Source organism: Ranitomeya imitator, chromosome 5 (assembly GCF_032444005.1).
Source record: "Ranitomeya imitator isolate aRanImi1 chromosome 5, aRanImi1.pri, whole genome shotgun sequence".
In the NCBI taxonomy this organism is placed as follows: domain Eukaryota; kingdom Metazoa; phylum Chordata; class Amphibia; order Anura; family Dendrobatidae; genus Ranitomeya; species Ranitomeya imitator.
In genome coordinates, this window is record NC_091286.1 from 659,390,409 (window position 1) to 659,411,603 (window position 21,195).

Consider the following 21,195-nt stretch of genomic DNA (forward strand, 5'->3'; position numbering starts at 1 on the left):
GATCTCCTGACGCAAGAGAAAATGCCCAGTCCTGAGGGTCACCACGCAAAAAAGAAATAACGATCCTAACTTGTTGAACTGGGTCACCAGAGGAGCGAGGTTTCAAAGCCAGAAATAGTTTACAATTATTTTTGAAACTCAGAAATTTAGTTCTATCTCCAAAAAACAAATCAGGAATAGGAATTCTCGGTTCTAACATAGAATTCTGAACCACAAAGTCTTGAATACTTTGTACTCTTGCCGTGAGCTGATCCACACATGAAGACAGACCTTTAATGTCCATTGCTACACCTGTGTCCTGAACCACCCAAATGTCTAGGGGAAAAAAAGGCAAAACACAGTGCAAAGAAAAAAAAATGGTCTCAGAACTTCTTTTTTCCCTCTATTGGGAATCATTAGTACTTTGGGCCTCCAGTACTGTTATGAAAGGTAATTCAGTACCACAATGGACATAGAGGTCAGCGCACATACAGTGACCTGGCAATAACCCAAAAACATAGAACGAGCTCTGAGACGTGGGAACTCTGTTGACCACAATCCCTAATCCTCTCCAACCACACTAAAGGCAGCCGTGGATTGCGCCTAACGCTCCCTATGCAACTCGGCACGGCCTGAGAAACTAGCTAGCCTGAAGATAGAAAATAAGCCTACCTTGCCTCAGAGAAATACCCCAAAGGAAAAGGCAGCCCCCACATATAATGACTGTGAGTTAAGATGAAAAGACAAACGTAGAGATGAAATAGATTTAGCAAAGTGAGGCCCAACTTTCTGAACAGAGCGAGGATAGGAAAGGTAACTTTGCGGTCAACACAAAACCCTACAAAAACCATGCAAAGGGGGCAAAAAGACCCTCCGTACCAAACTAACGGCACGAAGGTACACCCTCTGCGTCCCAGAGCTTCCAGCAAGCAGTAAAAAACAAATTGACAAGCTGGACAGAAAAAAACAGCAAACAAATAGCAAAGAGGAACTTAGCTATGCAGAGCAGCAGGCCACAGGAACGATCCAGGAGGAAACAGGTCCAATACTAGAACATTGACTGGAGGCCAGGATCAAAGCACTAGGTGGAGTTAAATAGAGCAGCACCTAACGACTTCACCACATCACCTGAGGAAGGAAACTCAGAAGCCGCAGTACCACTTTCCTCCACCAACGGAAGCTCACAGAGAGAACCAGCCGAAGTACCACTTGTGACCACAGGAGGGAGCTCTGCCACAGAATTCACAACAGTGGGGTGAGGGGATGAGTCCGGTGCTGTAGCTCTTTCACTTATAACTTGAGATAAAAAAGGTGCTCCTGGCTGTCCTGACTCCTTCTAGGATTACAGCAATCACTTCCCAGGAAGAACTGGTCTGTACAGCTTGTCTGATTTCAGTCTGTCAGGAGAGTTTCTAGCACATGCCTTACTCTTGGATGTCCAGGACACAATAATACTAACTTTCCCAATATCCTTTGCGGCGGAGCTAGCCATTCCCTATTTGCTATAACCATTTTAACCCTTTAGTAGCTGGATAATTCTAAATCAGTTCAGCTGCTATCTGTCACATATCCATCCAGTTAAAAGAATCGGGAACCATGTAACACATTGACTGGGTCTGGCAAACCTTTCTTGCTGTTTTTAGCCTAAAAAAAGCTCAATAGTCCTACAAATAGACTATAAAAGATTACAGCCCTTTAGGTGCAGCATCGCATAACAGAACACATTACATAGGTGAAACATTAATGGAGGATTCCTTTATTTACATACAGAAGAAGACACTGCTGTGTGGGTATATAGAGATCTTTATTTTCCCACATACACAGCATTTATTTTCTGCCGATTATGGCAAGGACAGCTACAGTCATAGCGATGGTCCCGGCCAGTCCTCCGATGATCATCCCAATAACATTTCCGTGTAACTGTGCAGTTTCACAACGTTCTCCGATGTATATGAAGGCCTGGCTGGATGCGCACCTACCGTATAAAAAATAGTATTATACTGCATGAGAAAAAGAGAGCTGTTTCCAAGAATTGTGAAACACAGTTCATTTTGCCACTTTTTTTTATTATTATTATTATTATTATTAATTAGGGTGGTCTTTTGGGATGAATTATGGGTCGTAGGATAACTCTGTGTAAAAACACTGCTGTTCCGTTTGTGTTGTATTGGTCCATGTGGTACCATGATGACTTTGAGAAGACAATGCACACCAAAAAGGCAGGATTCAAAGAAACTCTGCCCAGAAGCATAAGATGGGTAATTAAAAAACGTTTAAAGGATAAAAATGTATATGACGCATTTCAGAGCTGGACTAGCTCAGGTATATTACTCCAGCTCTGAAACGCGTTGTGTGCTTCTATGTATCAAAGGCGTTGTCCGGGCTTGGGGTTCAAGTCTACGGTCACTTCATGTGATGCACACTTGTGGTTCCTCACAGCCTGCGCAGTTCGCACTGTCAGGATTCTCTGGTGCCGGCATATATTTGGTCACATGCCGACTAAACAATGCAAGTGAATTGATCAAGGCCGGATACAGTCTAGTCAGAATGTGGCTGGAATTATGCATATCGCATACTTGCAGTACATTGACTGCCCGGTCCCTGCACCGGAGAATCCTGACAGTGCACGTTGTGAACGTTGTGAGGATTCACGAATCTGCAGACTTGAAAGCCAAGTCTGGACAACCCCTTTAAATACTTTTTAATTGCCTACTTTGCCTTCGTGGACAGCACTACATTGAATCCTTCCTTTTTGGTGCGCAGTGTCCTCAATCGAGTCTGATTTAGCAGGTGGAGCGACAGCCCGTTGACTGACGTCGCACCCAGGCTTCAGTGTTGTGCCTATACTTGCGCCACTTCAATCGGTTGAGTCCTTTCTCAAAGTTTTACTCAATGGAGCGCTTTTTTTAAAAAAAAAATAATTGCAACACGCTGGCTGTATTGTGAGTTACAGCTACGTTGTTTTCCACGTAGATTTTTGTTGTACTTTTTGGATTTTTTTAAAAAATATGTATATACATTAATTATGTGTCAAGATAATTATTTCTACATAATTATCTATGACATTTTGGATGTGCCATTTTATTTCAGGGAGCACATTCGTCTCTTTTGAGTACATCACTGCATGATCAGATTACAGAGGATATGTTTGTTCCAGTCTGGAACAATGGAGACACATAGGTCTGTATAAGATGAATATATACAAGATGGTACAATATTTAGTCATCAAGATTATATGTAAAAATGTTAAAAATTATTTTTTTTAATATCTTTTAGATAACTTAATATAGTAATAACACACATGTACAGAACAGATAATGATGTGAAATGCATGTAGGATGAGATGCCGGCATCAACATGTTACCAGAATTGACCGTACACGCTCGTTCCGCTGACAGATATTCCTCTAGACCACTCAAGACTTTCACGTGATCTCATAAGAACTAAAGGTTGAAGATCAAAATTGGCAAAACTTTCCATCTATCAGGGTTAAAGATTGGATCATCTTCCGTCTGGTCCCGCCATAATCAGCAGTGGCAAAAGACATTCATCTAACGAACTGCCACCTTCTCTCTACCTCTAGGTCTCGGCAATATTAAGGAAACCAAGTAATGTCACATACGGTCCATCCTGGTGATGACTTTTGAGGATAAGACTAGCCCCAAAATTACTTATTAGCAAATCTGATGGAATCCCTGGTGAATATTTAGACAGAGAAACTCCACTTTTAGATTTTAACCTTTCCCTGACGTTCTTTGGGAAAAAATGGTGAGGACGCATCATAAAAAGTCCATGAGGGTATATGGAAATCACCTCATTACAAACAACTCGATCCTTTTGGTCCTAATATTAGGGCTAGTATTGAGTTCCCAGAGGATAGTCTATTACTCTGGTCGGACAGTCTGACTCTGTAGAGTTTTATTTAAACTGTACTGGGACCCTGGAGATGTGGACTGAGCACATGGGTAAAATTACCAATATCTGAATCCTAAATCACAGGAGAGTTTAAACCGTCAGCAGGGAACAGCCACCCTCTTCCAAAGTGACTAATCTTGCCTAAGCCCAACCCTTTTGCTTTCCAATCTTCAGGACTTTGGGCCTCTCCTCAATCTCCAAGTCTCTTTGATCAGAATGAGCCTTCAGAAGATCATTATTATTAGAGCTATTGAGGCTACTAAGGGGCCTATGACCATTATTGTTCAGCTGTAAGACCCTTTCTTTTTGGTTGTCTACCTTCCTGGGCAATAGATACAAGACTTCGAATAAGGAGTTTTTACTTTGTAAGTTCCTCAATCTATTTAATTTGAGAATTTTGCATGCAGAGATATCACCATTGAAATCCATGCTACTGGCGTTAGCAGCTATATCAATCTATAAGTATGGCAAGTTTATGTCTTTTACATGCTACATCCATAATATATTGTACCTGCAGCTTGCTCTGCTTCCCTCCATCACACAGACACCTCCGTTCAGACACAGGCTGTCATCACACTGGGCGGCCATTGGTTGGACTTTGTAGTCATCCCAGGGTTTCTCCAAAGAACGCTTCTGCCTCCCATGTATCTCCTCCTCCTCTGCCCTAGATGAAGAAGGTTGGATGGGAACTTCTGTCTTTATAAGGTGGGTGAGATCTGTAGAACAGAATGGAATTATACTTAGTAACATAAACCCCCCTCTACTCAGATGCACTGGTTCTAGTAGAACTTACATATACCCATCAGAGACAGATGCCACCATATCAGTGTAAAAGCCTAAGAATACATGCTATAGATGCCACCATCTATGAGTACAAGCCACAGATTTCTCCATCACTGTGCACAAGCCACAGATGCCACCATCATTGCACATAAGCCACAGATGCCACCATCACCATCTACATACCAAAGATGCCACCATCACAGTGTATATACCACATATGCCACAATCACAGTGTACATACAACATAAGCCATCAACACAGTGTACATGCCACAAATACCATCATCACTGTATACAAGCCAAACATACCACCATCACAGTGTACAAGCCACAAATACCACCATCAATGTATACAAGCCACAGATGTTTCCATCACCATGTACAACCCATCGAAACCTCCATTACTGTGAACAATCCCCAGATGCCTTCATCACTTTGTACACACAACAGTTACCACCATCGCCATGTATAAGCCACCGATGCCCCCATCAACGTGTACATACCAAAGAAACCTCTTTATTACAGAGTGTTAATTTTGCAATTGATTGCTGTAATAAAGTATTGCAATGGTTGTAATTTTTATTGTACTTCTGGCTTGAAAAAGGCCCTTTTGGGCCAAAACGTTACTTCACTCATCTACCTCAATTGTATTTCACCATGTGATTTTTAAGGATGGAATAATGGAATAAAGGTTATGTTTTAGCCCCATTTTCGCCCCGCAATCTTGGATTTTCTAAAGTACTAGCTGAAGTGTTATGACCTGGTGGTTAGGAGCACCCGGAACGACCTGATGGTTAAACTCACACAGGACAAGCTCTGGGAAGTGGGAGCTCTGCTGACCGCAACCCCTAATCCTATCACACAACTAGAAATAGCCGTGGAGCGTACCTAACAAGACCTAGATGCCTCTTCACAGCCTAAGAGCTAACTAGCCCTAAAGATAGAAAAAAAAGCCTACCTTGCCTCAGAGAAATTCCCCAAAGGAAAAGGCAGCCCCCCACATATATTGACTGTGAGTAAAGATGAAAGTCACAAACACAGAAATGAAACAGGTTTTAGCAAAGGGAGGCCAGACTTACTAAACAGACTGAGGATAGGAAAGGTATCTTTGCGGTCAGCACAAAACCCTACAAAAAGACCACGCAGAGTGTGCAAAAAGACCTCCGCACCGACTCACGGTGCGGAGGTGCCACTCTGCATCCCAGAGCTTCCAGCTAGCAGGGCATGATCATGATAGCCAGCTGGACAAGGAAACAATGAACAAGTAAATAACTAGCAGGAACTTAGCTTCTGCTGAAGTAGACAGGTCACCAGAAAGATCCAAGAGCGAACTGAACCAGTACAAGAACATTGACAGCTGGCATGGAGAAACGATCTGAGTGGAGTTAAATAGAACAGCCAGCCAAAGAATAAACTACGTCACCTGTGGAAGGAACCTCAGAAGCAGCAGCTCCACTCACAGCCACCAGAGGGAGTCCATGGACAGAACTCGCCGAAGTACCATTCATGACCACAGGAGGGAGTTCGATAACAGAATTCACAACACTGAAGAGCCCGGCATTGACTGGGCATAGTAAATATCTGTGGTTAGTTATAGCACCTCACGTCTCTTATTTTCCCATCATGCCTCTCATTTTCTCCCTTACATCTCTCATTTTCTCCCTTACACCTCTCATTTTCCCCTCACTCCTCTTATTTTCCCCCTCACTCCTCTCATTCCCCCCTAACACTTGTCATTTGGACCTCACATCTGTCATTTTCCGATCACTCCACTATTTTCCCTCACGCCTCTCATTTTGCACTCACACCTTTTCATTTTCACCTCACACCCCTCATTTTCACCTCAGTATATACATGTTTGTCATCTCCCTTATATATAGTATACACCTGTATGTCTTCTCTTGTATATAGTATATACCTGTATGTCATCTCCCCTGTAAATAGTATCTATCTGCTGTATGTCATCTCCTCCTGTATATTGTATATACCCATGTGTCATCTCCTCCTGTATATATTATATACCTGTATGTCATCTCTTCTGTATATAATATATACCTGTATGTCATCTCCTCCTATATATAGTATATACCTGTATGTCATCTCCTGTATATAGTATATACCTGTATGTGATCTCCCCTGTTTATAGTATATACCTGCTGTATGTCATCTCCTCCTCTATATACCTGTGTGTCATCTCCTCTTTTATATAGCATATACCTGTAAGTCATCTCCTCCTGTATGTAGTATATACGTGTGCCATCTCCTCCTGTATATAGTATGTACCTGTAAGTCATCTCCTCCTGTATATAGTATATACCTGTGTATCATCTGCTCCTGTATATAGTATATACCTGTGTGTCATCTCCTCCAGTATATAGTATATACCTGTATGTCATCTCCTCCTGTATATAGTATATACCTGTGTGTCATCTCCACTGTATATAGTATATACCTGTGTGTCATCACCCCTGTATATAGTATGTACCTGTATGTCATCTCCCCTGTATATAGTATATACCAGGTTGTCATCTCCTCCTGTATACAGTATATACCTGTATGTCATCTCCTCCTGTATATAGTATATACCTGTGTGTCATGTCCTCCTGTATATAGTATATACCTGTATGTCATCTCCTCCTGTATATAGTTTATACCTGTGTGTCATCTCCCCTGTATATAGTATATATGTGTGTGTCATCTCCTCCTGTATATACTATATACCTGTGTGTCATCTCCTCCTGTATATAGTATATACCTGTGTGTTATCTCCTCCTGTATATAGTATATACCTGTATGGACTCTCCTCCTGTATATAGTATATACGTGGGTCATCTCCTGTATATAGTATATACCTGTAAGTCATCTCCCCCTGTATATAGTATATACCTGTGTGTCATCTGCTCCTGTATATAGTATATACCTGTGTGTCATCTGCTCCTGTATATAGTATATACCTGTGTGTCATCTCCTCCTGTATATAGTATATACCTGTGTGTCATCTCTCCTGTATATAGTATATACCTGTGTGTCATCTCCTCCTGTATATAGTATATATCTGTGTGTCATCTCCTCCTGTATTAGACCGCGTTCACACGTTATGTGGTCAGTATTTTTACCTCATTATTTGTAAGCTAAATTGGCAGCCTGATAAATCCCCAGCCAACAGGAAGCCCTCCCCCTGGCAGTATATATTAGCTCACACATACACATAATAGACAGGTCATGTGACTGACAGCTACCGTATTTCCTATATGGTACATTTGCTGCTCTTGTAGTTTGTCTGCTTATTAATCAGATTTTTATTTTTGAAGGATAGTACCAGACTTGTGTGTGTTTTAGGGCGAGTTTCATGTGTCAAGTTATGTGTGTTGAGTTGCATGTGGCGACATGCATGTACCGACTTTTGTGAGATGAGTTTTGTGTGGCGACATGCATGTAGCAACTTTTTGTGTGTCGAGTTGCATGTGACAGGTTAGTGTAGCAAGTTGTGTGCAGCAAGTTTTGCGCATGGCGAGTTTTATGTGTGGTGCGTTTTGAGTATGTGCAAGTTTTGTGTGAGGCAACTTTTGCATGTGTTGCAACTTTTGTGCATGTGGCAATTTTTCCGCGTGTGCAAGTTTTGTGTGTGGCCAGTTTTCCATGAGGTGAGTTTTGCACGAGTGGCGAGTTTTGCGTGAGCCTAGTTTTGCATGTGGCGAGTTTTGAGCGGCGACTTTTGTGTTTCGACTTTTATGTGGCGAGTTTGGTGTATGTGAGTTGAAATGTGTGCTGAGGGTGGTATATGTGTTCAAGCACGTGGTAGTTTGTGGCGCCTTTTGTGTGTGTGTTCATATCCCCGTGTGTGGTGAGTATCCCATGTCGGGGCCCCACCTTAGCAACTGTGCGGTATATACTCTTTTGGCGCCATCGCTCTCACTCTTTAAGTCCCCCTTGTTCACATCTGGCAGCTGTCAATTTGCCTCCAACACTTTTCCTTTCACTTTTTCCCCATTATGTAGATAGGGGCAAAATTGTTTGGTGAATTGGAAAGCGCGGGGTTAAAATTTCACCTCACAACATAGCCTATGACGCTCTCAGGGTCCAGACGTGTGACTGTGAAAAATTTTGTGGCTGTAGCTGCGACGCCTCCAACACTTTTCCTTTCACTTTTTCCCCATTATGTAGATAGGGGCAAAATTGTTTGGTGAATTGGAACGCGCGGGGTTAAAATTTCGCCTCACAACATAGCCTATGACGCTCTCGGGGTCCAGACGTGTGACTGTGCAAAATTTTGTAGCTGTAGCTGTGACGGTGCAGATGCCAATCCCGGACATACAGACACACACACATAACACACATACAGTACACACATTCAGCTTTATATATTAGATTGCAATGTTATAAAATCCATCAAATGACTACAGGTAAAAAACCACTTGATGGGCTAAAAAATGTAAAAAAAGATTGAAAAAATTATTTAAAAAAATTACAAAAAGCATAAAAGTTCAAATCACCCCCAATTTACCATTGCATATATAAGGAAAAACAAACTTGGTGTCTAAAAATCCAGCTTTGCTGTTAATTGTCACTTTGCTGCCCTAAAAAAAATGAATAAAAGGCAAATGAAAAGTGATATGTACTCCAAAAATTGATTTTATCAGTGCAGTGTATAGCTCTCCCCACAAAGATTAACATCTCAAACCAATTCATTGATAGAATAAAAATAAGTTATGGGTCTCAAAAAAATGTTAATGCTAGCGAAACTTAAAAAAAATTTTTTTACAAACAAAATACATATAAATTTGGTATGGCTGCAATTGTACTGATCTGGAGAGTCATGATACCAAGTCTTTTTTTTAACCACATGGAACAATTTTGAATGTGTTTTTTTTCCAAGATTCACGATTGTTCGACATCCCACATTTTTTTTCTTATTTTTCAGTATATTAAATAGTAAATGCAAAAGGTGTCATTCAAAAATACAGCTCGTCCTGCAAAAATAAAAAAGGTCTTACAAGGTTTTGTCAATGGAAGGAGGGGGAAAAAAAAAGCGAAGAAAAATGAAAATTGAAAAAAACGAAGAAAAATTTTAAATTTCCACAGGGAGAAGGTGATAAGAGAATATTACACTTATTGGTTTGTCCATAGTAATCTAGAGAACGACAAGTCTTGGACACCCTTTTTCTAGCAGCCATAGTGCATATTAGTTATATTTTACACTTATTCACTTTTCAGATAATATAGAGTAAATATTCACATACCCACAAAATCCACAAAAACGATCAGATCATCATTTTTCAGAAAACTCCTGCGCCGTAAATTGAAGTGAGTGATGAACGTATACCAGCCATAGTCTGTGGTCCTGAAGCAGTCACAGGACGAATCCCAAGTGCCGATATTGGAAGGTCTGTCCCATCGGGAAATGTTCGATGCTATTGAGAAGGAAAGCGGTCAGAGAAGACTTCATTATCAATGAAACTCCAGCTATTATTTCACAAAAGATCCGTAGCGATCAGGAACCTAGTAATAAGTGTTACATTTTCCTGCAGTGCCCCCACAGGAGATATTAAGCATTACACAGTGTTCATTTATATCAATATGGATGGCTTTGTAATGCAGGATAGGACGGGTCCTCCAGAGCAATAAAATCAGTCTTTGTAATCGCTCGCTATTCTGGCCAAGACATGAGAATGCCGAATAGTGGACGCCCTCTACTAAAGAAGCTTCTTCGTAAACGGTAAAAAATTGCAAAGTGCTTGAAAAAACAAGCAACTTTGTAAATTACCTTTTATTAAAAATAATGTTTGGAGGGATTTTTAATATCATAGTAGCTAGTTGACTAGGTTACCGGCCACCTCTTCAGTCAATCCACGGTTGCTGGTCTCCTAGGCAAGGAGTGCAGCACTTACAAGCTCTTTACTTTAGCGCTTACAAGTGTTGCTCTGAAGCTGGTGGCCACATAGCTGAATCCAGACAGCTTCAGTGACCCTACTTGCAGCATCGGAGTGAACACAATTCGGACTAGAAACTCAACCAAGCTACTGCTAAGAACTGTCAATCAGAAGCAAACAGCTCCCCGGCAAGCAAGGATCAGGAGGCTGGGGAGCTATGCGCTCCTGAAGAATAAAGCTGAGAAGACCACTTTAACTCCAGATTCACTAATAAGGTATATTAGAATGTGCTTTATAAATTGGACAATTCCTTAAAGTTGGATAAAATTTAGGGAAGCAAACAAGAAAACGGACTTAGTGGATTATAAACCAATTTGTAGAACCAATGCCAGGAAGCTGCTGTAAAGGCCTTAAAGTGATTGGATGTATAAAAAGGATTCAGAAGCACAGGTATTAATTTGTAAAGTTTAAGGCCCAAAATGATATAAATTACATAACAGAGCTGTATTAGGTTTAGAGACTTGTGACATTATGAATTAGTGGAATGGACTGGTTGCAGTATTTGGAGGGTTTAAGCAGTTTAGATTTATGGGTGACCTAAATACTGTGCAAATTTAGGTCAAAGATATAAAGATCTGCCAATATAAAGACCAAGGTTCTTTTGTTTTGATACAGTAGGAATAAACCACAATAGGGTTCACCAATGAACCACAAAAGGATTCTTTACTGCAACAGCATTAGATTAGAAATGTAACGCTGACTACAATAATGTAGCATCGGAGTCTATGTACAGTTTGTAATGCACTATACTTACGAGATATTATCTGATCTGCTAACGTTGTGAAGCTTCGGCTAGAAGACATCCTTAGACGGATATCTGGATCTTGATCCAAGACTGTTATAATAGCCTGATGGTTTAACACCGGCCAATGTAAAACTGCATCATCTTCCCCACTACACAGGTGGAATGATATTCCGGTGTATCCGGTGTAAGTGGATGCGTTTTGTCCATGGGGATACAGACCAATTCCATATTTGTAGCCTTCGGGGCTAGTGAAACAAGAACTGACAAGCCGATGTCCTTTGACGGTGTCAGCAAGGACCTGGCTGTAGTTTCTGATGGTCCACACGGCATTGGGACACGGGAGTTCTGATAGTGTGATGTCATCAATAAAAATACCGCCACTGGTGGTTGTATTATCACCTTGAACACCTTGGAACAAGTAGCGGAATTTTACATTTGCGTTTAGGGTCACATGCGCGATCTTCCAGTTCTGGTCACTGTCACCTGGAGTGGGACACAAATATGATCATTCATTCATCGGACCACAACCAACTCCACCTAACTTACCCATAAATAATACTTTACCAGAAATCGTGTGGATTTTCTTCAACCTTCTAACTTCTCCAGTGCCATCATCTAAGCGGAGCCAGATGGTAAGTTTATCCTGGGGGCTTCCATCCATCCGGTAAAAAAACTGCAGACACTGCTCCGTTCTTTTAGGATACAGAATGCGGGACTCCAGGACCGCGGTGCGGCCAATGGGTCCAGTGTCGGTATTGAAGTACATAAAATAACCTGAATCTGTCAAAAAAAAATGAATAAAATAAAACTCTGTTATATATGTAGGGGTACCCAGTACTATAAGACTAAGCCTCATTGTTTTGCTTATTCCTGGGGTCTTAGAGGTCAAGTCAGTCCTTAGTTGATGATACATTGATGTAGTATGTAGGCCCTTTTAAGGAATGGGTTACTCCACAAGGCTATTCCTGACCGTCCAACTGCTGGGGCTTCCACCGATCACAAGAATGGAATTCGTAACCTTGAATGAAGAATGAAAAATGGGTCTCGGAACATTGTTAGAATACTATGACATAGCTGAGCACACGAATAACTTGGCATGTCATAGCCAATTATGTAGATCGGTGGTGGCCTCATCAGTAGGACCCCATTGGATGGAAACAATTATTTAAGGAGTGTCCTATATGATGAGTATAGATTTAGACACCGGATAATTTTAGTCTTCTGAATCCAGCTTTGGGTTTGCCCCATCCTCAGAAAAAATTTTTTTTCATAAGTCACTTGGTGGCTCCTCTGCTGTATAAAGAGGAGAGTCCACTGCAGGGCTCGATGCTAATTTATATCACATGGTCTCCTATTCAATATTGTCAAAACTTTTATGTCCAGTATGTTGCGTCCATAGTCTAGAGGCGGTAAAAATTAATGTTCTGCATTCTTCTTTTAACTATCTGAGCAGTAAACAAGGTAATTGACCCTTGACATGAGCAATGAGTGTACAACTTGTGTTTACACCTGCTGATAAGTCAAGACACATACAGGATGACCTCCTGATTATGGAAAACTAAGCAGTTGGAATATCATACCTCTGCATTGACCATTTAGAGTGTGATCGCTAAATGAACCCGAAGAACCCAACTCATGGCTCCAGTCCGCATCATCGGTGGTTGATTGCACCATTCCACAAATGTTAATAAACTCGAAGGTACACTGATCCAGAAGTATGAGTGGTGCGGCTGTGAAAGAAACACTGAAATCAGCTAAAACTGATGCTGTTCAGAAAAATGCATCCAATGGTGGAACAATGGTTTCATTCTTTAAACTGAACATTTCATTTTGGTGGGCCATTTTACTTCCTAACCTAGTCAACCCCTTCAATATGAGGCCATTGGGTTTCTTTACTGTAAGAGCAGTGAGACGTGGAACCTTGCACCATACAATGTTGTCATAGGTCAATCATTACCCATGATCAGGAAAGGCCTGTATGCCTTCCAAAAAGATATAATATAACCAGGTTATGTATACTAGATTTCCGGAGATTGGTCATATTGACAGGGAGTCGATAAAGGAGGATTTCCCTATAATGCTTAGCTTAGAAAAGGATCCTCAGTAGTGATAAGCGCAAGTGCTTGTTACTCGAGTTTCCCCTGGGTGCTCGAGTATGGATCAAGTATCACGGGAGTTGCTTGAGTGACATGTTAGATTCCCCACGGCCACATGTTTCCACACAACATGCGGGGATTGCCTGACAAATACGAACAACCCCCGCATGTTTTGTGCCTGTCAAACAGTTGCGAAACATGCATCCGCAGGGATTCAAACATGTCACTCAAGCACCCGCAATACTCGGTGCAATTTTGAGCACCCAGGGCAAACTCGAGTAAGGAGCACTTGTGGTCATCACTAATCTTCAGTGCATCATAAATGATGGTTGAAAAATTGCTTACGTTTCAACCTCTGTCCAAGAGTGTGAACGTAGACAAAACTTGAAACATGCAGCAGTTTTTCAGCCGTCCTTTGTGATCCTATTTAAATAGGACATGTCGCCAGGTGAAAAGTATCCGGTTTTTGCTTTTACTTTGTTTCCGCTGTTATCCTGAGTGTTCTGTTTTTTTTGTTTTTCTCTTTTCAAATCCATCATGGAATTCTAAAGATTCTATGGGTCTTTGAATTTAGTGGTAATTTTGATGGTCTTTAGCAAGGGGGTAAAGCTGCCTAAATACACGCCCTGCCACCCTGATTGGAGAGGACCATAAAAATTTGCACTAAATAAAAAAAATCCATATCACTGGAACTGTATGGTGGACTATAAAAAAATGGAAAACTCAGAGGAGAAGCAGGAATAAAGTAAGCAGTATATAATAGGTTTTTATATTTCCTTGGAGTGGACATATCAGATCTGTTTGTTATTTCGACTATCCACCGGAGTCAAAGGTCTGGCCTTAGTAGGAAATTACAATTTTGGACAAGGATGAGTCAGTGTAACTTTTCTACTTTCACATATGCAATTAGTATCTGTCTGCTCAGGGTCTTTGTCTTTGTCTTCCTTAGGATTAAAAATGTAGGATTATACATCAGCATTGATCGACTTTTTTAAACCATATCATGTATGGTTGGGACTTCTTTTCATTAAGGATCCAAGCTCTGAATGGAGTCTAGTTCGCAATGCTCCATGGGAAAAAAATACAAATTAGCTTTCTCTCGGAAAGTAAGACACCCAATGATACTGAAATAGTGCAACTATATGTAACCGTATCATCAGTATCCGAATATTCCAGAGCAGGAGCAACCCATAACAAGAAACCAGCAACGGCAACCATGAAAAAATAGGTATATGTTTCTCACAGCCTGTTCAAGACATCTCTTCTTGGAAGTGGCTGATAATGGGGCAGAATGGGCATTTACTCACTTTCTTCAGTTGGGTCCAGTGATCAGTCTCTATGTGGCTCATACATATTTCCCAACCCATGGCTTAGTAAGAAAGGGATATTTAGGTCCTACCCAAGGGCAGCTCTGGTCATGCTCCAAGCTGAACAAGGACACCCACTTTGGATGCTTTTTTCAGACTGGGTGTCACAGGTGTTTCAGATGCAACAGACTGTCGCTCAGCATGTGGCTGAAGAAGGTATCTGCGTATGGCATTACCAACCCTCCGTAAGCCTTCTTACTCTTTGACCCAATGACAACCTCCCTCCAGTTCTAGTTGACACACCTGAACCTGGGGGTTTATATATCCCCAGTCTGCTGCAGAGAGTTGCCGTAAAATTCACATTTTTCCCTTGAGAGGATTGGAGCTATAGCAGTCAGCTAACTTCCTCTCTGGAGCTGTTTGGTGTTACCTCTCTGAGTCTGCTTAAGCTAAGCTCATTCCCCTTGTCTACCTTTTGTCATTAGTTTACAGTGGAGACTGACTAGTGTCATCCCACCCCCTCCCTATCCAGGGCCTAGTTCTAGGGAGATACAGGACTTAGGTTTCCTGCTCTGCGATTGGTGAGGAACCAATTTAGGGATGGTAGGGCAGATAGGGTGTGATTAGATCTGCCTAGCGGTCTCCATTCACCCTTTCCCTAGTGTCTGGCCTTCCTTGCACTTAGTCTTTCCCACACTGTGTGTGACACTGGGACATATCTAAATTTGTCAGAATTGATTCCCAAAAATCAGGATTATCTTGCCATCTATGCTGATACAGTGAGGATGGTGGAATGGGGAAACCTGCCTATGGTGGACAAGGGGTGAATACCCTTTTTGTCCTCTCCTCTAATTCAACTCTTGGCTATAAAGTCATAGACATGCATAGTATATTTAGGTGATGGTTTGCTGGTTATACATACTGCAGTTGTACATCCTGTTCAGACGTTCCAGGTCTATGGCAGAAAAGTCAAAACGCTGTCCGATGATGTCATTAAACGCGGTTATCTTAGCGGTGATGGTTGGGACTCCGGCATTTTTGTTGAAGGAGTATGGACCATAATGCATGACAGACTCGTAGTCATAAGGAGTGTTCAGATCGGTTATTTCATTGTCACTATAAGTGTTGAAATTGTGCGCCATGCCTGTAAAAAGTATTCAACATGAAACTATCTATGTGGGTATGATTATCTCTACCCACATACAGAGGAACAGAAGTTGACAATTATACATTGTGAGGTTCTGCTGCAAATGGCATGTATAATATAGATTGCGGCTGATGAAGAACCTCTTTTGTAAAGGTTCAGACAACAGAATATAATTGGTTGCTTTCAATCGGCCTTTGGGTTACAATCTGGACTCCATAGTTGAGTGATAGAAGATGCCATTATTTAAGAACCCAAGTTACCCCAAAATCACTAATATAATTTGCACACCGGAGAGAAGATCTGACAAAAAACTGACCGTCCGTGATCTCATCCCACCAGATTTGCACGTAGTCATCTCGGTCACTTCTTGACTGTTCGTGATAGAATCCCAGAGCGTGAAGAAGCTCATGTTCCACAATAGCTTTATGGTCACAGCCACTATCTATGGAGAGGTTCTGACCTCTGCCGAAGTCTCCAACATAGGACCAGCAGCTTTTAAGAAACAAAATAACCTCTGTATATATAAATATATTGACATAATACAGTTGTGGTGAACATTATCGGCACCCCTGAATATTCTGAAAACCATGTAAAATATCTCCTGCTCGGATAGATAGAAACTTGATTGATACATGGGAAAACTATACAAAAAAAATTGCAATATACCTCGTCAGGAAAAAAGGATATCAAATTGAAAACAATTATAGGACACAAATAATGGCACACGCTGTTCAATTTGAAACAAAGGAAAACTTAGATATTAGTCTCCCCTGTTCCACCACCTTTGTCAGTGCTCATATGACTTAACTAGATTGTGGCCCGATTCTAACGCATCAGGTATTCTAGAATATGCATGTCCCCGTAGTATATGGACAATGATGATTCCAGAATTCGCGGCAGACTGTGCCCGTCGCTGATTGGTCGAGGCAACCTTTATGACATCATCGTCGCCATGGCAACCATTATGACATCTACGTCGATACTGTGCCCGTCGCTGATTGGTCGAGGCGAATTCGCGGCACACTGTGCCTGTCGCTGATTGGTCGAGGCAACCTTTATGACATCATCGTCGCCATGCTGTGCCCGTCGCTGATTGGTCGAGGCCTGATGGCCTCGACCAATCAGAGAAGCGAGATTTCCAGGACAGACAGACAGAAAAACCCTTAGACAATTATATATATAGATTTCTAATTATCCTATGAATGTTGGCCTTGATACTCAGACGGGACAGTTTTATTCCCTGTCCTTATTCACAGTGGCAAAAACAAGAGAACAACTGTACAGGTCTGAATTGTTATTATCACCAAGCACAAGCAGTCTAAACGGTACAAAGAACTTGGCATTCCGGCTTCAACAGTTAAGAATGTTATTAAGATGTTTGCTACTCAAGTCAAGAACCTTCCAGAATGTGGTGGAAAAAGGAAAGTGATGACAGAACTCAAATGTTTTCAAAAGGTTTACTACTCATGTAATGGTCAAGAACCCTTCCAGAACGTGGTGGAAAAGGGAAAGTGATGAGAGAACTCAAATGATATCAAAAGGTTTACTACTCATCTAACAGTCAATAACCCTTCTAGAAAGAGGGGTAGACAAAAGTTTACAAAAGTTATTGACAAACCTTCATTCTTCTGGGAAAATATTCATTAGACAAATTCCACCCAAATAAAGTTCTTTCTCAAAGTATACCAGCATCATGCTTATAGATGACATGAAGCCTAAAAAGAAAATTGCCCCCTACTTATGGTGATAGATGGTACAGGATCCATAAAATTGGGGAGTTGCTATGATGCCTCTGGGGGCCTTGAACATATTACAGGAACAATGAAAACTGAGCATTATCAGAGAATTATAGGGCAAGATGTGCAACAAAATAACAAAATGGGTCCTCCAGTTGGGTAGTGACCCAAAGCACACATGCAAAAGCACACAAGGATTACATGGAACCTGTCACATAGAACCTATCACCAGAGCTCCTGGACAGAGATAACACAGAAAGAAGAACAGCTTGTAGTGAGCGTGTAGGAGAGCGAAGCACAGAAGAGTGAAACCTGGGGAGAATAGCTGCGACTGAGCTACCTCCCTGCAGAGCGCCTGAAACCGGTAGCTGGAAGACCGAGGTTGCGCAGTATTCTACATCTCACAGCAAAAACCAGTGGGACAGCTGATTGCAAGTCACCTGTCCACCCCATACCTTAAGATACAGTAACGCATAGAGCAAGGGTCATGATAGAGAGCCTGTAAAAAGGCTTGAGTTACCTGTAATACAGGTATTGCCCTAGCCTTTAAGAGGGACAGAGAGAACAGTGAGGACTTTTTGTGAGGCATAAGGCAGCAAAGGACTACACCACAGCGCTTGTTGGAAGGCGTCTAACTCCACCTGGTAAAGGAGACTCTGAACTCGTTTCCATGCTGGCCGAACCCTGCCTGTACCTGTGCCTGTCGCAAAATGTCGGCAGAGCCCCGGACAGCGCCAGACACCCAAGCAGCACCGCTGGGCACTGGAGACACCCGCAGCACCAGCCAGCAACCACCGGGCACCCGGAGACACCCAGCAGCAGCACAAGACCCCCTCAGCAGCACGCCACACATCGGAGCCCCCACTCATCCCTGCCTGCGGCATCACCCCACACCTGCCTTCTCCAGCAGCGAACCTAGGACAACGTTTCACCACCCCCCCAGTAAGCAATAAGATGCAAGGATTATAAGAAGCACCACCATTTTATTAAAAAATATTTTTTTCTTAATTTTCTACTCAAACTTTGGGGTGCGTCTTATAATCTGGAGTGTCTTATAATCCGAAAAATACGGTAATGAGATTTTTATGAACTTCCTGCTATGAAATGTTTCATACAGATCATATGACAAAAATGAGAGTTTACAAGAAGTTTTCACAAACTGAGCATAGTGCCAAGTTCTCACATCAATACTTAGTTAGACTTAAAAGTGCTGAACAGGAAGAGAGAGCAAGAGGAAATGAACGTTAGCGCCACCTATTGGATGTAGCTATCCTAAAAGTCAAGGATGTCACATGACTTAGGATTAGAAGCTAAATCTAACATTCCATTTGCAGACATGTGTTTCAGGGTGTTTACCCCTCATCAGTGCAAAGCAGGAGATCTGATTTGGCTAGGTCAGAGACCTTGTCTAAGTGTGTAAGGGGGAATATTAGACTTTAAACGTAGCGCCAGAGTTCCTATCCTTTTTTCTCTCTGAATAGGCTAATTGCATGTTTATTGTAAATTCCCAGACAAGCACCGTATGGCCTATAATGTCTCCTTACACCATCTAAGCAATCTCCACAAATAGAAACGTTTCCCCATAGATCCTCCTTCATAGCTCCTGCTTTGCACTCATGAGGAGGTAAACACCCCGAAACACTGTGTCTGTAAATTTAGATTTTGGTTTGGCTTCTTATCCTAAATTATGCGGTAAAGGATGATATTGATTTTTAAGATTGCAACTTCCAATAGGTATCACTAGAGTTTCTAGTCCTCTTCCTCGCAATTTGCATTAATAATACAGCTAATATATTGGAAAATTTTAATGTTGCATGCAGCAGAATTTAACACAATCTGTGCCTATTCTCGGGTTGAATTGTATGGAACTATGATGTTCTTAAAAACCAAGTGTTAATTATAAATTCCATACAAATTGTATAGACATCTGTATGGTTTGTAACTTACCCTCCAAATTTCTGAAAATGTAGAAAGGTGGAGTCTCCTGCATAAGGCTTAAAATCCACACAAGATTTCAGACGGAACATCTCAAATCCTTTAAGAATCACTCCCTTAGCGTTCAGGTCTAAAATCACCAACGAAAATCAAATACAAATCTGTTAGTAGATTAGATAGATAAATAATAGATAGATAGATAGATAGATAGATAGATAGATAGATAATAGATAGATAGATAGATAATAGATAGATAATAGATAGATAGATAGATGATAGATAGATGATAGATAGATAGATAGATAGATAGATAGATGATAGATAATAGATAATAGATGATAGATAGATAGATAGATAGATAGATAGATAGATAGATAAAGAGATAGATAGTGTAAGGATTTCACTCACTCAGCTGCGACGGCTGACACTCAGGAGACCTGTTCCTTTAAAGTTCACTGGGTTTATTGCTTCATAAACCAAGTGGCAAATAACAGAAAGCAAAATGGGCCTTTGGTTCAGGCAAAGAAAAGCAAGTGTCCAGTTCATCCGGCTCAGTCCTGAAGCCGTAACACACTCAGAAGGGTTTCACCTCCACACATATCTGCTGTGTAAAGGATTAGCCAGTCTTATAAAGAGCTAACCCCACCCAGTAACCCATCACATGATTAGCCATGTGGTCTGACATTACCACAGGTCCTGAAACACATATACAAGATTATGTGCAAGAAAGGAATACTCCGGGCTACATTACAGCAACCAGGCACTTATGTGGCACATACCTCCCATCGACTACAAACCCTTTAGCCCTGCTACATACCTCCCCCCTCTGCCTAAAGCCGTGGGGCTTGGCACTTTCCCCCACTAAACAAGGGATTCTCGATAGGGCATCCGCATTACCGTGCAGCTTTCCGGCCCTATGTTCCACATGGAAACTGAAGTCCTGCAGGGCTAAGAACCACCGGGTGACTCTAGCATTTCTTCCTTTCGTTTCTCTCATCCACCTAAGCGGGGCATGGTCAGATACCAGTCTAAATTTACGTCCCAGCAGATAGTACCGCAATGTGTCCACGGCCCATTTTATGGCCAAGCACTCCTTCTCAACGACTGAGTAGTTCTTTTCAGATGAGGACAGCTTCCTACTCAGATAGAGAACAGGATGCTCCTCCCCATGTAGTTCTTGGGAAGGACTGCTCCCACCCCAACATCTGAGGCATCTGTCTGAAGAATAAACTCTTTCTTGAAGTTTGGGGCCATCAGAACGGGTTGCTTACACAAAGCGTTTTTCATTTCTTGGAAGGCTGACTCTGTTTCTTCGGACCACTTAACCATTACTGATTTTGTCCCTTTTAGCAGGTCAGTCAGAGGCGCAGCCATCGTGGCGAAGTTTGGGATGAACCTCCTGTAATATCCCACGATTCCCAGGAAGGCTTTAACTTGTTTCTTGGAAACTGGTTTTGGCCACGTTTGGATTGCCTCCACTTTATTGATTTGGGGTTTTATTTCTCCATGACCCACTATGTATCCAAGGTACTTAGCTTCTTCTTTACCCAAGGCGCACTTCTTCGGGTTTATAGTAAATCCGGCCTCTCTTATAGCATCCAACACCGCTTGGACTTTCTCCAG

General features: G+C 41.7%; 1 protein-coding gene across 1 annotated transcript in view; it reads right to left on the bottom strand.

The window, feature by feature from the left end:
• Positions 1–1,714: 1,714 nt before the first annotated feature.
• Positions 1,715–21,195, bottom strand: part of MEP1A (meprin A subunit alpha) — a 33,694-nt gene continuing 14,213 nt past the window's right edge. Inside the window, exons 6-14 of the mRNA XM_069728196.1 lie at positions 19,585–19,702; positions 16,218–16,393; positions 15,677–15,898; positions 12,932–13,081; positions 11,916–12,131; positions 11,361–11,834; positions 9,917–10,087; positions 4,406–4,610; positions 1,715–1,954 (exon numbers count right to left, since the gene is read on the bottom strand). Of these exons, the coding sequence (XP_069584297.1) occupies positions 1,807–1,954; positions 4,406–4,610; positions 9,917–10,087; positions 11,361–11,834; positions 11,916–12,131; positions 12,932–13,081; positions 15,677–15,898; positions 16,218–16,393; positions 19,585–19,702 (1,880 nt within the window). The 3' untranslated portion in view covers positions 1,715–1,806. The remainder of the gene's footprint in view (positions 1,955–4,405; positions 4,611–9,916; positions 10,088–11,360; positions 11,835–11,915; positions 12,132–12,931; positions 13,082–15,676; positions 15,899–16,217; positions 16,394–19,584; positions 19,703–21,195) is intronic.